This window comes from Panthera onca, chromosome E2 (assembly GCF_046562875.1).
Source record: "Panthera onca isolate mPanOnc1 chromosome E2, mPanOnc1 haplotype 2, whole genome shotgun sequence".
Classification (NCBI taxonomy): domain Eukaryota; kingdom Metazoa; phylum Chordata; class Mammalia; order Carnivora; family Felidae; genus Panthera; species Panthera onca.
In genome coordinates, this window is record NC_138353.1 from 16,291,274 (window position 1) to 16,307,647 (window position 16,374).

Below are 16,374 nucleotides of genomic sequence, written 5' to 3' on the forward strand. Positions count from 1 at the left end.
TTTGAGAGTGAACTCAGATTAGGTAAAAATATATATTGTAGGGGCACCTGGGTGGCTCAGTTGGTTAGGTGTCCAACTTCAGCTCAGGTCATGATCTCACAGTTCCTGAGTTCGAGCCCTGCATCGGACCCCATGCTGACAGGTCGGAGCCTAGAGCCTGCTTCGGATTCTGTGTCTGTCTGTCTGTCTGTCTGTCTGTCTCTCTCTCTCTGCCCCTCCCTTGCTTGTGCTCTGTCTCTCTCTCAAAAGTAAATGAACATTAAAAAATTAAACAAAAAAGAATGATAAAAATATATATAAACTCTAGAGTAATACCAATTTTCTTTTCACAAGGATAAATGATACAGTAAAAGAGTGGACAAAATGGAAACATGCTCAGTGAAAGACAGAAGTCCAGAAGGGAAAAAAAGAAACAGCAAATGGAACAAACAGAAAAGAGTTACAAAGATGACTGATATTAATTCAACTATATAAATAATCATATGGGGGCGCCTGGGTGGCTCAGCTAGTTAAGCGACCGACTTTGGCTCAGGTCATGATCTCACAGTTTGTGAGTTTGAGCCCTGTGTCGGGCTCTGTGCTGACAGCTCAGAGCCTGGAGCCTACTTCAGATTCTATGCCTCCCCCTCTCTCTACCCTCCCCTGCTAATGCTCTGTGTCTCTGTGTCTCACAACAAATAAAAACGTTAAAAAAAAATTAAAAATAAATAAATAAACAAATAAATATATAAATAAATAATATGAAGTATAAATGGTCAAAATACAAAAATGGAAAAACAGGTTGTTACCAGTGGGTAAAAACACCAAGACCCAACTATATGTGCCTACAAGAAACACATGTTAAATATAAACATCAGATAGGTTAAAAGCAAAGGAATAGGAGTGACATCAGCAAAAATATAAGAGTAGGAAATTCTAGGGGTCCATGTCTGTTCAGAAACTGAAAAAACTAGCAAAACCTGTCAGGATCAGCCTGATAGTAACTCTGGAAGACAGTCAAAGGATACAAACAAGTAAATGCTTAATCAGGAGAGAGGTGAATTAAACACAGTAGGAGATCTCTGTGGTATTGTAACTAACCTATTCACAATCACAAAAGCAAGAAAAACACTAAGGTACTAAGAATAATGCAAACAAAAGCTGTGTAAGAGCCATTTATTCGATTTACTGATGTTCATTAAAAGTGGGCTTAAATAAATATCATGCTTTAAAATAGAAGTGAGCATGGTAATGATGACACCTTTCCCAATATTATCTATAAAATTAACATAATTCCAGTAGCCTTTCAAAAAACACTTTTCATTCAACTTGTCAAGTCAATCTTCAAATTTATTTAAGATGATCTGAGAAAAGTGAGATTAAAAATAACCCTAAAATTTATCTAAGAGGGATGATATGAATATACACATATCAAGCATATTTACTCATATTAAAAAATGGAATAGAACCCAAAAAAACTAAAAAAATTTTTAAAGTTACTAATAGGAGTAGAGAGAAACAAGGTAATAGAGGCACAAATATAATATAAACAAGACCTCTTTACCTTATCTGACCACAGTGCTATGAAACCAGAAATGGGTCACAAGAAAAACCACAAATGCAGGGAGGTTAAACAACATGCTACTAAACAATGAACGGGTCAACATGGGAAATCAAAGAAGAAATAAAGAAAAAAATACAAGGAAACAAATGAAAATGAAAACATGGCAGTTCAAAACCTATGGAATACAACAAAAAGCAGTCCTAAGAGGAAAATGTATAGCTATACAAGCCTATCTTAAGAAGCTAGAAAACTCTAAAATAAACAACCCAATCACCTAAAGGAGCTAGGAAAACAAATGAAGCCTAAAGCCAGCAGAAAGAAGGAAATAATAAAATTACAGCATAAATAAATGATATAGAAACTCTACTCCTGAAACCAATATTGCACTGTATGTTAACTAAAGTTAAAAACAAAAATAAAAACCAGACAACAGAACAGATCAATAAAACTGGGAGCTGGTTGTTTGAAAAAAACTGTAAAATTATAAACCTCCAGCCAGACTTATCAAGAAAAAAAGAGACAGGACCCAAATAAATAAAATCACAAATGAGAGAAGAGAAATAACTAACACCACAGAAATACAAACATGGATGAATAAATGAGCAAACAGAAGATACATTAATAAAACCAAAGTAAAAAGTGGGTAATTCTGAATTTTTAAAATTGGAAATAGCAATATGAACTCATGAAGTCCATTCTGTTAAGAATATACTTCCTGCTACAACATTAATGAACACTGAAAACATGCCAACTGAAAGAAGCCAGTCACAAAAGATGATATGTTGTATGATTTCATTTATACCAAATGTCTGGAAAAGGCAAATTTATAGAGACAGAAAGCTGATTATGGTTGATTACACTGGGATGAAGAAGGGGAATAGGAGACTGATTGCTAATATGTATTTCTTTTAGGAGGGGCAAAAATGTTCTAAAATTACATTATGATGATGGGTATACCTGTGAATATAGTAAAAAAACCCAAACATTGAATTGTACACTTTAAATGGATAAAATATTATCAAGCTATTAAAAAATAAAAGAGTGTATTTCCTAGCTCTGTCCACCAAAAAGGAAAAAAAACAAACTCTAGAAACAATGACCCTGCCAATAACAATAAGCACTGTAACGGTGGTCTCAAAATATCATTTCCTAATAAAAGGAACCAGAGCACCATAAAAAAAATGCCTGATTCCATGCCTAAGGCAGGAAATATCCAAAATGATCTTGGAATAACCTTCATACCAGAAATGTAGGACACTATCAAAGACTTCCAGAGATGTGTTAAAAAAAAAAAACAAAAAAAACAAAAAAAAAAAACTTAAAAGACATCTTGAAAAGACAACCAAAGATGGGAAAATTTGAGCTTAACAGAGAAAATAAGCACAATGGTTTGAATTACATCAAATATGCTAAAATCTATGAGTACATAACAGTAAAAATAACAACTCATTGGGAAATGCTAAGGAACCAATTCAATAGCCTGAAAACCTATAAAGGGAAAGAATCAGTGTATTCTGCTTTTCCTATAAAAACTTTCTTCAAGGTAACCAAAGGGTTGATGAGGGAAATTTTTTTCTTTACAATATTCCAGCCAGTAAATGAAGAAGGAATGCAGAACTCAAACACCATTTATACCAAATATCATTTTGTAACCCCTACTGAAATATAGCTGGTAATCTTCCATGTTTTCTTAAACTGATACAGTGGTAAAAAGAGGGATTGTTCTATTTTGAAAACATTTGACAAGTAAAGGAAAAATATCCCATCTCTCTACCTTACTTCCTCTAATATTTCAACCCAACAGTCCTTCAACCCCATCAGGAACTTCGTTCATTCTACCAATTTTTCACTGTCCCTCACCTCCTTCCTATCCTCACTCTTCTACTTACCTGGCCTAAAATTCAGTCAATCAATATAATTAATTCCTGCCAACTTAGACACCCTTGCCTCACATTACTCCTAATTAGTTCATGAAACCAACACTCTGGTTAAATCCAACTCCATCTACCCCTCTATTTCACTCCTCTTCCATTTAAAGAAAAACTTAAAGAATTATCTATAACAGGTATCTCCAAACTTTTTTCTCTATTTCTCTCTTTAGCCCCATACTCCACTGAAACTCCTCTTCAGGGTCACCAATGACTTTCATGTTGCTAAAGTCAACATTCCTTTCTCAGTCGTCTTTTCACTTGGCCTATCAGCAGCACTGACACAGTTCTTGTTAACACACATTTTTCCTTTGGTTTCCAGGGTATCAAACTCACTTAGCTTCCCTCCAACCATTCTAGCTAGTCCCTTCCAGTCCTTTTTGCTTGTTCCTTCTCATTTCCCAGGCTTTGTTGGAGTGACCCAGATATAAGTCCTTTACCTCTATCTTTTTCTATCTATCCTACCCTTTAAGTGATCTCATTCAGTCTATTCACTTTAAATATCTACATATTGATAATTCCCAAATTTATGTCTCTAGCCTAGATCTCACATAATTTTTTTAAAAAAATGTTTATTTATTTTTTGAGAGAGAGTGTGCACGTGTGAGCACACAGATATGCATGAGAGCGGCAGTGGGGCAGAGAGAGACAGAGAGAAATCCCAAGCAGACTCCGTGCTAACCTAACCACTGAGCCACCCAGGCACCCCTCAGATTCTTCTTTTGAACTTCAGACTTGTATATCCCACTGCCAACTTAATATCTCTACTTGAATGTCCAATGGGCATCTCATGCTTCATATACTATATTCCAAACTGAAATCTCACTATCTCCCTTTGCCCCAAGTCAGTTTTTCCTACTTTCTTTCCTTTCTCAGTTAATGATAACTCTGTTCTTCAAGTGTGCCAGATTGAAAAATACTGTGTCCTCTTGTCACAATTATACTCCACATCAGTTCCTTCAGCAAACCCCATCAGCTCTATCTTTAAATTATATCCAATACATGACTACTTCTCACCATTTTTACTACTCTGTTCCAGGTCACGGACATCTTTTCCCTAGATTATTGTAAAGGTTTCCTAAATGGTCTCTTCTACCCTTGTCCCCCCACCCCCATCCTTCTTCGTATAGTTCCTCATCAGAGCAGCCAAAGTGATACTCTTACATTGTAGGCAAGATAATGTCACTCCCATGATCAAAACTCTCCAACAGCTTCCCACCTCATTCACAGTAAAAGCCAAATCATAATATGGCCCATGTTATGAACTTGATCTACCCTTCTTCCCTCCACTTACCTTTTTTCTCTCATTTCCCACTAGTCTCCATCTCATTTGCTCTATTTCAGCCATACCAGCCTCTCTGCTGTTAACAAGCAGGTTCCCACCTCAGGACTTTTATAACTGTTGTTCACTCTGCCTGGAATAACCTTCCCTCAATTACATGCATAAATAGCTCCTTTACTTCCTTCATATCTTTTGTTTTTTACATTTATTTTGAGAGAGAGAGAGCGCACACATGAGCAGGGGAAGGGCAGAGAGAGGGAAAGAGAGGATGCCAAGCAGGTTCTGCAATGCCAGCATGGAGCCTGACTTGGGGCTCGAAACCACGAACCACGAGATTAGCCGAAACTGAGTTGGATGCTTACCTGACTAAGACACCCCGGTGCTCCACTTCCATCATATCTTTATTACCTTTTCAGGATGCCTTCCCTAGCCACACCATCTAAAACTTGAATTCCCTTCTCTCACTGTATATACCCTTCTGTTTTACTTTTTCTCTTAATATTTTTCACTACTGAATGTATGTTATACTTAACTCACTTACCTTATTATCTGGTCCACGACAATGTAAGTACCATGACAGCAGAGAGTTTCTCTTTTGTTCAGTGCTATATCCCAAGCATCTAGAATTATTCCTTTCACATAGACAGCATTCAATAAAGGGAGTGCTGATGGATAAATGAATTAGTACCTGAAGAATCTAGAAAACAAATTTGAAAAGAGAATACTGCTTCAGAAAAATATTTTAGAAAACACCTATTTCACAAAGATTTTTAAAATGTAACCAGGGGCGCCTGGGTGGCTCAGTCGGTTAAGAGGCCGACTTCGGCTCAGGTCATGATCTCGCGGTCCGTGAGTTCAAGCCCCGCGTCGGGCTCTGTGCTGACAGCTCAGAGCCTGGAGCCTGTTTCAGATTCTGTGTCTCCCTCTCTCTCTGCCCCTCCTCTGCTGTGCTCTGTCTATCTCTGTCTCTCAAAAATAAATAAACGTTAAAAAAAATTAAAAAAATAAATAAATAAAAATAAAATGTAACCAAACTGCAAATTAATGAAATTTTACATCTATGAGGTTAGCAAAGATTACTAATAGTGGATAACCATTGTTATCAAGGGTGTATGAATACAGCAATCTTATACTATGCCAATAATACTGTAAATTATTGGAACCTTACAGGAGAATAATTGGATAGCTTTAAGGAGCCTTTAATAACCACATACATTTTGACCTATCAGTTCCCCTTCTAGAAGCCTACCCCTCCACCTCCTCCCCCAAATTAGTAAGTGCATTATAACATATGACAACTAGTTGTGATAAACACATTGTTCATAATGGCAAGAAACTGAAAAAAACAAATTACCCATCAACAGGGGTAAATGTATTAAACTGTAGAGCATGAAAAACTTTAAAATGACGACATACATTTGTAAATGTTTAAATGGGAAGATATTGTGTATTGTTAAATGACAAAGGCAGGTTACAGAACTGTATGTGTAGTGTGATACCAATTTCTTAGCTATTATGGACATATATAATAATATAGCAATGCATGAATGTATTCACAGAGGAGTGAAAAGATGAGAAGTAAATTTTGACGGTGGCTGGCAGAATTACGAACGTTGTTTTCCATGACCTTTTCTGTATTTTGCGATTTGGGGCGGGGAGTCGGGGGCAAGGAGCATGAAGTTGGTACGCAAACAACGAGGCTAATACACAAAAATAAAATTTAACGTAAATAAATACCAAGTGTTGGGGCTATCGATATCTCACATAAAAACACATTTTCAATTACCATAACCAAAGAAATGAGGCACTGATACAAACAGTCGCACAAACCTACACACACAACCGTGCTCTACCTTTCATCCACCGAGTTTATCATTCACTCACGATCCCACAATCACGCACGTTCGCACCCACATTCATACTGAAACGTAAAAGGAAAAGCACACCCACAAAATCCGCTTACACACACGTTCTCACGGCCACACTCAGTCACAAATGTCTGGCAAACAGTTCCATCACGCGCCACTCCCACGGCCGCAGGGAACCACCCGCACCTGCACAGCCCTGCCGGCATCCTCCTCCAGCACGCAGGCACGGGGTCCGCAGGCCCCTACTCCCAACCAGCACAAAGGGTCCAGGGCTCAGAGCTCGAGGTCTCCCGAAGACTCACCAAGGAGCCCGCGGATACAGGCCCAATCCCACAACTCAATGCCGCCCAAGTGGCACAACCCCTGCGGGCTGAGTCGGAGGCTCCTGTAAGGTCAGCGTCGGCTGTGACTGAGGGCAGCACGAGCCTCGGTCCGTTAGACGCCGGACAACACTTCCCAGAGGCCCCCGCGGCTCACGGGGGTGGGGGCGGGCCGGCTTTCTTGTTGGCGAGTAGCGGTAATTAGCGTACCGCTGCGTTTAAGGGCGCCAAGATCTGCCCTGGAGGCTCAACAGTTTTGCTGCAGCTGCTTCACTTGAGCCCGGCACTCCACTAGGAGCCTGGAAGTGCAACTTGATGTTGAAAAGAATCTGAAAAGGTTAGCAACTTTTCGGCCGAGGACTACATTTCCCAGAGGCCTTCACGGCCAAGTCTATTTTCTGCGCAAAGTGCCTGCCTTCTTACGGTTGGCTGGGTCGCCGGTTTCCCGGTGTTACGGTGCCTGATACGTGAAGGAAGCTCCGCTGAGTGGGTTTAGTTCCGTCTTGTCCGGGCCCCACACGGACTTCAGCAGGGTGAAGACTGGGAAAAGTCAGGGGCCCGTGGCGGGACGAGATGGACCAGCTTGACCCTCAAGTTCCTGGCAGGCAGAAGAGGGGAGTGGTGTTGTGTCACCGTGTGTGGCAGATTTAGGCCGTGGACCTGGTGGTAGGGCGTCTATGGAGTCCAGAGACTCTCAGGTCCAGTGACTGAGGGTCGTGCGAATTTGCGACCATTTGTATGACAATGGTCGCGTTGTATGTTCTTGTGACCGTTTGATTCTGACCCTGCAGTTTTTTCAGATACTGTGTGCTTTTGTCAATTCTTTGTGTGTTTCTGCTTTTCGGACTCGAGCCTGCTACAATATTGAAACTTACAAGGTTCCGTTTATAAACCACAGTCACCAAGATATTAAATGGGAGGAATTTTAAACGTTTGTGAATCCATGTAACTGAAACACCCATGCTTTTTAATTCTCTGTTACTCCACTACTGCCCTAAAGATTTTTCCTTTTTTTTTTCAGCATTTCATATGGGTCAGGCTCTGACTTGAGAAGAAATAAAAAACCATTGACAATGAAAGTTGAAGACTCTGCAGTAATTTTGTAGAAGAGACTAAAATGGAGAAAATGCCTCTGAAAACACTAGCCCAGTGCTTTTCTGCTATGATAGGCTGGCAATGAGAACGAAATGCTGCAGACTACAGCATGCTAAATATCAGGAACTTGTAGTTGTTGGAGATTATCAGAGAGGCTACTGACTCATAAGCTTACCATGAAGCTATATAAAGCCCGTAGGACTATAGTACCTCTAGGATGTCTTCCTTTCACTAGATGATATTGGGCGCTGTTTCAGAGAGTGTGAATTGGTCTGGGAAGGGACAAGAAACTCCCAAACACTACGTAAAACGAACGTGCCCTCCAAATGAGTTTTGTTTGTATTTTGTCTTTACCAATAGTAAATTTTTTCCTGTCTTCTGTAAGAATTATTTTTGCTTATCATTTTGTTAAGAGATGATAAAAGAACAGAATTGGGTGTTCTATGTCCATCCAGCTTCCTGATTTTTTATACTTGGAGATTTGTCTAGATCTCCTTTTATTTCTGTTAACTTTGCCTTATATATTTTGAAGCTCTCTTATTGGATGGAATACATTTTGAGTTGTTTGAATTGTAATAATTTCCTGTTGGATCAGTCCTGTTGGAGTTTACTCTTTATTTATAATGGCTTTTTTTTTTTAATTCTTGGTCTATTTTGATATTACTATAGTTTAACCATCCTTCTTTTGGTTAGTGCATGGTTTATCTCTATCCTTTTGTTTTTAACCTGTTTTATTTTTAAAGCATGTCTGTTATTAAACAGCATTATTTTAAGATCAATAATGACAATCTTAATCTTTAATTTGACATATTTAGTGAATTACATTTAATGTAATTGGATTTTGGTCTACCACCTTAGAATATATTTTCTTTTTTGGCCTAGCTTTTAATATTAATTTTTTATTTTGAGATAATTCTAGATTTGCATAATTCAGAGATCCTGTGTGCCCTTTATCCAGTTTCCTCCAATGGTAAGTAACATCTTCCAAAATTATGTATAGTGTCACAACCTGGGTATTTACATTGATACAGTGAAGGCTTAGAATATTTACATCATCACAAAGATAGTTCATGTGTTCTTTTGTAGCCACACCCACTTCCTTCCTGCCCACAGCCCCCTGTTTAAGGCCCCACAACCCTAATTTGTTCTCCCATCTCTGTAATTTTACCTTTCAAGAATATTATATAAATGGAATGATATAATGTGTAATTTAGGCATTGGCTTTTTCATGCAGCATAATTCCCTGGAGATTCATAAATGTTTTTACATGTATAAGTAATTCATTTTTATTACCGAGTGGTATTCCATGTGGATATACCACACATTGTTTAGTCAGTCACTCACTGAAGAACATGAGTTGTTTCCAACTTTTGGCTGTTATAACTAAAGCTGCTGTACACATTCATGTACAGTTTTTTGTGTGAACATAAATTTTCATTTCTTTTAGGTAAACACGTAGGAAGGATTTTAGAAGGAATTTGTCAATGTATACCAAAAGCACAAATGAAAAAAAAAAAAACTATCTGGGATTTTGATTGAGATTGTGTTGAAAATACAGATCAATCGGGGGAGAAGTGCCATCTTTCAAATGGTGAAAGTCATCGCATGACCCATGAACATAGTATATATCTCCATTTATTTAGATCTTCATTCATGTCTCTCAGCAATATTTTGTAGTTTTTGACATAAAAGTAATGAAATCTTTTGTCAGATTTACCCCTAAGTATTTCACAGTTTTTGGTACTATTTTAAATGGAATTTTTAAAAATTTCACTTTCCAATTGTTCCTTGCCAATTTCTGATTGTACCTTGTATTTCATATAAGAACACAATTGATTTTTGTACCTTGATCTTGGAACCTATTAATTTGCTAAAGTCGCTTAGTGTTTCTACTAGAATTTTGGAGATTCCATTGGATTTTCTACATTAAATGATTATGTCACCTGTGAAAAAAGACATTGGTACCTTTTCCTATCTGTTGTGAATTGTGATACCCATTTATTTTCCAGTATGCAGGTACCACCCACAAAATTTGGGTGGGGTGTTGAGACTCTTGATGCCATACACACACCAAGAGGGTATGAAAAGTTTTATTACTCACATAATGAAGCTTCCTAGGAAAAGCAGGACAGGCTTCCCAAGAAAGTCTGCAAATGGTTTGCAAGAGGAAGGAAAGGAGACTGGCAGGGAGGGTTTTTTTTTTTTTTTTTTTTTTAATATTTATTTATTTTCTTGAGAGAGAGAGAGAGCAGGGGAGGGGCAGAGAGACAAGGGGACCAGGGACCTGAAGCAGGCTCTGTGTTTACTGGATTAAGGTTGGTATGCTATACTTTGTTTTCCTTTTAATATTTGTAGAATCTGTAGAGATGTCACTTCTCTCATTCCTGATATGGGTAGTTTATGTTATTTCCCTTTCCTTCCTCATCAGTCTGGCTAGTTTTATCATATTTATTAATCTCAAAGAACCACTTTATGGTTCCATTGATTTATTTTATTTGTTAGTTTTCTATTTCACTAATTTCTGCTCTGATCTTCATCATTTCCTTTGTTTTACTTACATTGTGTTTTATTTGCTCTTCTTTTTCTAGTATGTCAAAATGGAAAAGTCATTGATTTGAGACTTTGATTTCTTCTTTGCTAATATAGTATTTGTTTCTATAAATTTCTCCCTGAATACTGCTTCAGTGGCCTTCCATAATTTTTATATAGTTTTCATTTTCTTTTGGTTCAAAATACTTTCTAATTTCCTTTTTGATTTCTTCTTCAACCCATGGGTTATTTTGAAATGTATATGTTTCTGGGGTGCCTTGGTGGCTCAGTTGGTTAAGCGTCTGAATTCTGACTTTGGCTCAGGTCATGATCTTGTGGCTCTTGAGTTTGAGCCCCACATGGGGCTGTCTGCTGTCAGTCAGTACAGAGCCTGCTTTGGTTCTTCTTTCCCCCCTCTCTCTGCCCCCCCTCCCCTGCTTGTATGCTCTCAAAAATAAACATTAAAAATATTTTAATGTATATGTTTCCAAATATTAGAGAATTACCCACATATTTTCAGTTACTGATTTCTAATTCAGTTTCATTGTGGAAAGAGAGAGGCTTGTTTTCTGGTCCAGTATATGTTCTACCTTTGTAAATGCTCCAGGTACACTTGAAAAAAATGAGTATTTTTTTTGCTATTTTTGGTTTTGCTCTGTAAATATCAATTAGCTCAATGACAGTGTTTTCCAAATCTTCTGTGTTTTAGCTTATTTACTGAGAGTGGTATTGGAATCTCTGACTTACCACTGTGGATTTTCTCTTTTCTTAGTTTTATCAGTTGTTGTTTCATGTATTTTGAAACTATTGTTAGGTGCATTAGACATTTACAATTGTTATTTCCTCTTGATGAGCTGACCACTGTATTATTATGAAATTAACTTTATCCCTATTGTTTGTTCTGAAATCTTCTTTGTAGATATCAATACACCTGCTCCAGTTTTCTTTTTTTTTAATAGCTTTATTGAGATATAACTCACATGTCATACAATCCACCCGTTTAAAGTATACACTTCCATTTGTGGTATGTTACATTATTAAATTTTTATATGACCATAAAATGTATAACACAAAATTTGTCATTTTAAGAATTTTTTATATGTGTACAATTCAGTGGCATTAAGTATGTTCACAGTGTTGTACAATCACCAATACTATCTATTTCCAAAATTGTTATCAACTTATTATTATTATTTTTTTAACATTCATTTTTGAAAGGCAGCGAGAGACATAGCGCAAACGGGGGAGGGGCAGAGAGAGGGAGACACAGAAACAGAAGCAGGCTCCAGGCTCCAGGCTGCAGGCTCCAGGCTCCAGGCTGCAGGCTCCGAGCTATCAGCACAGAGCCCGACGTGGGGCTCCAACTCACGGACCATGAGATCATGACCTGGGCCGAAGTCAGCCACTTAACCGACTAAGCCACCCAGGCGCTCCCAAAATTGTTATCAACTTAAATGAAGACTCTGTAGTCACTAAACACACTAGGCAATCAACTCTCAATTCCTCCCTCCCCACATCCCCTGGTAACCTCTTATTTTCTTTCTCTATGAATTTGTCTAATCCAAATATTTCATATAAGCAGAATACAATATTTGTCCTTTGTGTAGGTTCAGTTCACTTTGCATAATTTTTTCAAGATTCATCCATGTAGTACCATATTATCAGAACTTTATTCCTTTTTATGGCTGAATAACATTCCATTGCATATATATACTACATTTTGTTCGTCAGTTTATCTGTTGATGGACATGGGTTGTTTCCACCTAGTGGCTATTTTGAATAATGGTATAATGAACATAAGAATACAAGTATCTGTTCAAGTTCTTGCTATCACTGCCTTTGGGAGTGGAATTGCTGGGTCATATGGTAAACTATGCTAAGCTTTTGAAGAATTGCCAAACTGTTTTCTTTAAAAATTTTTTTTTAATATTTATTCATTTTTGAGAGACAGAGACAGAGCGCAAGTGGAAGAAGGGCAGAGAGTGAGAGGGAGACACAGGCTCTGAGCTGTCAGCACAGAGCCAGACACGGGGCTCCAACCCACGAACTGTGAGATCATGACCTGAGCCCAAATCAAGAGTGGGACGTTTAACTCACTGAGCCACCCAGGCACCCCTGTTTTTCATTTTGGTGAAGTCTGATATGTCTCTTTTTTCCTTTGGTTGCTTGTGCTTTTGGTGTCGCATCTAAGAATCCATTGCCAAATCCAAGGTTATTCCAGCTTTCTCTACACAGCATTAGCATGGTGTATCTTTTTCCATCCTTGTACCTTTAACCTATTGGTGGAGTTAAATTCAGTTTCTCATAGGCAATATATGGTTGAGTCATGCTTTTTTATCCCCTATGACACTCTGTTGCCTCTTAATTGGATTTTCAGATAAATTATATTTAATCTGATTATTGATACAAACCTTCCGTCTTGCAATTTGTTTCCCATCTGTTTTTTGTTCCTTTCTTTATCTGACTTCTTTTGGATTGAGTGATTTATGACAATTTATGATTCCATTCTATCTCCCTTGTTGGATTATTAGCTATAACTTTTTGTTTTCTTAGTTTAGTAGTTGCTATAGGACTTAGAGTATACATCTTTCACTTATGGTGTTTGTTCAAGTGATATTACTTCACACAGAACGGAGGAAACTTCCAATAGTTTATTTCCATTTACTTCTCTTCTCTTGGTCTTTGTGCAATTGTTGTCATATGATTTACATTCACATCCTAAACTACATTGTTTATATTTTTGTTTAAACAATAATTTATCTTTGGACAAGATTTAAATAATATTAAAAAAAGTCTTACATATTTACCCAGTAGTTATTATCTCTGATGCTCTTCATTCCTTGTGTAGATCCAGATTTTTATTTATTTTTAAAAAAATTTTTTTAAATGTGCATTTATTTTTGAAAGAGAGACAGAGTGTGAGCGGAAGAGGGACAGAGAGAGACAGACAGAATCCGAAGTAGGATCCAGACTCGCAGCTGTCAGCACAGAGCCTGAGGTGGGGCTCGAACCCCTGAGCTGCAACATCATGACCTGAGCCAAAGTCTGATGCTTAACCGACTGAGCCATCCAGGTGCCCCCAGATTTTTGTTTTTAAATGTTTATTTATTTTTGAGAGCGAGTGAGTACAAGTGGGGGAAGGGCAGAAAGAGAGGGGGACAGAGGACCCGAGGCGGGCTCTATGCTGGCAGCAGAGAGCCAGATGCGGGGCTTGAACTCATAAACCGTGAGATCATGACCTGAGCCAAAGTCGGATGCTTAACCAATTGAACCACCCAGGCGTCCCTGGATCCAGATTTCTATTTGTTACTCAATTATACATGTAGGGACCCATGGGTAGCTCAGTTAAGCATCCAACTCTTGGTTTCAGCTCAGGTCATGGTTTCACGGTTCTTGGTTTCACAGTTAGGGGCTCATGGTTTCATGGTTCTGCACTGGTAGCATGGAGTCTGCTTGGGATTCTTTCTCTCTCCCTCCCTCTCTGCCCCTCCCTGCCCTCTCTATCAAAATAAGTAAACATTAAAACAAAATTACACATGTATTAAGCCTCTTGAGGTTACCCTTCTACTCACTTTCTATTTGCTATTTTTATCTTTATTTTTGTATTAATTTTTTTTTTTTACATTTATTTTTTAGAGACAGAGACAGAGCATGAGCAGGGTTGGGGCAGAGAGAGAAGGAGACACAGGATCTGAAGCAGGCTTCAGGCTCTGAGCAAGCTGTCAGCACAGAGCCTGATGCTGGGCTTGAACCCACACCCATGAGATCATGACCTGAGCCAAAGTCAGATGCTCAACTGACTGAGCCACCCAGGAGCCCCTCTATTTGCTATTTTTAAAAGTTTATTTTGTTTATGTCTATCCCAGCACCTCCAAGAGCATCTGGCACCCACTAGGTGCTTTCTAATTTGATACCACAAGGAAAAATTCCACACACCATCCACATCCACTAGTATAATCCTCAGGATCTGTCCACACACACTATTATATCACACTTCTACTCCACTTTACACCAGGCAGTCCCTTTCTATTATAGCACATTCTCACACACAACACAATCTCACACATGGTCACAGAAAAACAGCATGCCCGCCCCAACACCTAGGGTTTTACACGGACACACAATGACAGAATCAGAGGGTCGTGGCACCACTCACAAAATTAGCCAGGTTACAGAACTTGTTCAAATTTAAACACCATTCTAAGGGAGTATAGAGTCAGATTAAAGTGGTCAGAGTGGTGTGATCAGGGAAGGCATTTTTGGAGATGTGACATTTGTATCTGAATGGACAGAATAAGGGAACTTGGAAGACCCCCGGTAGAAGAGCCATTTTAGGAAGGGAGGACACATTCACACCAATCATCACCAAATCACAAATACAAGAACGGTATGCAAGGGTGACACTTTATACCCCGACCCTTTCCCTGCGATCTTCGAGGTAACCATTTCCGAAGCTGAAACGCTCTAGGGAAGTCGGGACCTGCGCACTCTACTCCCTGCCCTCCCTGTCCCACACACTTTTTCGGATACCCCAGCACAACTGTAGGTGCTCGCCCCTCACTCCGTTTGCGTGGGCGCGCTCCCGAACCTCACCCCCTGCGGCTGTTCCGCGACTCTAAGTTCTGCGCCTGGTTGCTAAGAGAGGTGGACGGAGCACTTGTGTCTGCGCACTTCAATCGTAGGCCATCTAGTTGACACTCTACCCCGTTCCCGTGGCGGACGCAGGCTCCGAAGTGAGATCTGGGCTCCCACTGTAGGGCCAGGAAGAAGTCAGCGTGGGAGGACCCAGGGCAGAGGGGCGGTGTTACGAATCCTCCGGCGGAGACGCGCCAGTGTAGTCGGACTCTGCAGCGCCGCTTTTTCTGGTCCGGACTACATTTCCCAGTGGCCCCTGCGATTACTGGGCCGGCGGCCCCTTTGTGTCCTCCGGAGGCCCAGTAGCTTCTTTCCGGGCCCGCGGGGGTGGGTTCCATCAGACTCTTAGGGCAGGAGGTGGGCCGGGGTAGAGATCGCCTGAGCATTCAGGGCGGAGACGGGATCTTCCCGCAGTTACTTCTGCAGGTAGGGAATGGGCTGAGGAATGGCTTGTGGGTCACCCGGTCGTCGGTTTCCCGGCCCTCGGCGTGACTCTAGGTGCGAGATCGTGGTTGGTTGTCATACAGTGTGAGACTGTCATCCGATGTGCCTGTGCACGTCGTATCTGTGACTGTGGGTGCGAGTGAGTCGATAGTTGATGCTACAGAGTGAGACTGTAAGTGGGGGGGTGGGGGGTGTGGAGGGTATTGTGTCCCCCGTTTGTTCCAGTACCCTCGGCCTCTTTGTGACTGGGGTTGTGAGAGTGAACGTCGGTTGCGATACTCTAGTGTTTGAGACTTCAAGCTTTGGGAGAGCGTGACGGTCGTGGCCGCTGACTGTTCTGTGTCAGCAGACGGTGGTTGGCGCTATAGTTTTTAAGAATGAGTATGTGGGGGGACTGATTGAGACTATGAAGCCAGCCAGGTGATGCCGGTGTGCCACCAAGTTTCAGAACCACTGGTCTATTGGAGAGGAGAGAGAGTGTGGAGTCAAGAAGACCTTTATTTGATCTTGGTACAGTTAGTCATTAGTTGTGTGCCTTTATGTAAATGATTACATTCCTCAGAGTCTTTATTTGTAAAAATCGAGAAAATCTACTGTTAAAATAATAAGGAAGTGATTTAGGCATGGGTTAACTTGTATGCAAACAAATTTCTAGGTCTCCAGTATGCTTTCTTTCTATTGGAAGGAAGGGTGTAACAGAGGAAAGAGAAGCGGAAAAATTCTAGGCTGG

General features: G+C 39.8%; 2 protein-coding genes across 8 annotated transcripts in view; one reads left to right on the forward strand and one right to left on the reverse strand.

Moving 5' to 3' along the window:
• Positions 1 to 7,036, reverse strand: part of ZNF569 (zinc finger protein 569) — a 32,926-nt gene extending 25,890 nt beyond the window's left edge. Inside the window, exons 1-2 of one of the 2 annotated variants that reach the window (XM_078439024.1) lie at positions 6,924 to 7,036; positions 5,295 to 5,450 (exon numbers count right to left, since the gene is read on the reverse strand). The gene's annotated coding sequence lies outside the window, so the exon portion shown is untranslated. The other variant, XM_078439025.1, reaches the window with a different exon arrangement.
• A 151-nt stretch (positions 7,037 to 7,187) lies between these two features.
• Positions 7,188 to 16,374, forward strand: part of ZNF570 (zinc finger protein 570) — a 38,292-nt gene continuing 29,105 nt past the window's right edge. The window contains exons 1-2 of one of the 6 annotated variants that reach the window (XM_078439044.1): positions 7,190 to 7,278; positions 8,956 to 9,006. In XM_078439044.1, coding sequence (XP_078295170.1) covers positions 9,004 to 9,006 — 3 coding nt within the window. In that variant the 5' untranslated portion in view covers positions 7,190 to 7,278; positions 8,956 to 9,003. The other 5 variants (XM_078439046.1, XM_078439050.1, XM_078439049.1 and 2 more) reach the window with 5 other exon arrangements.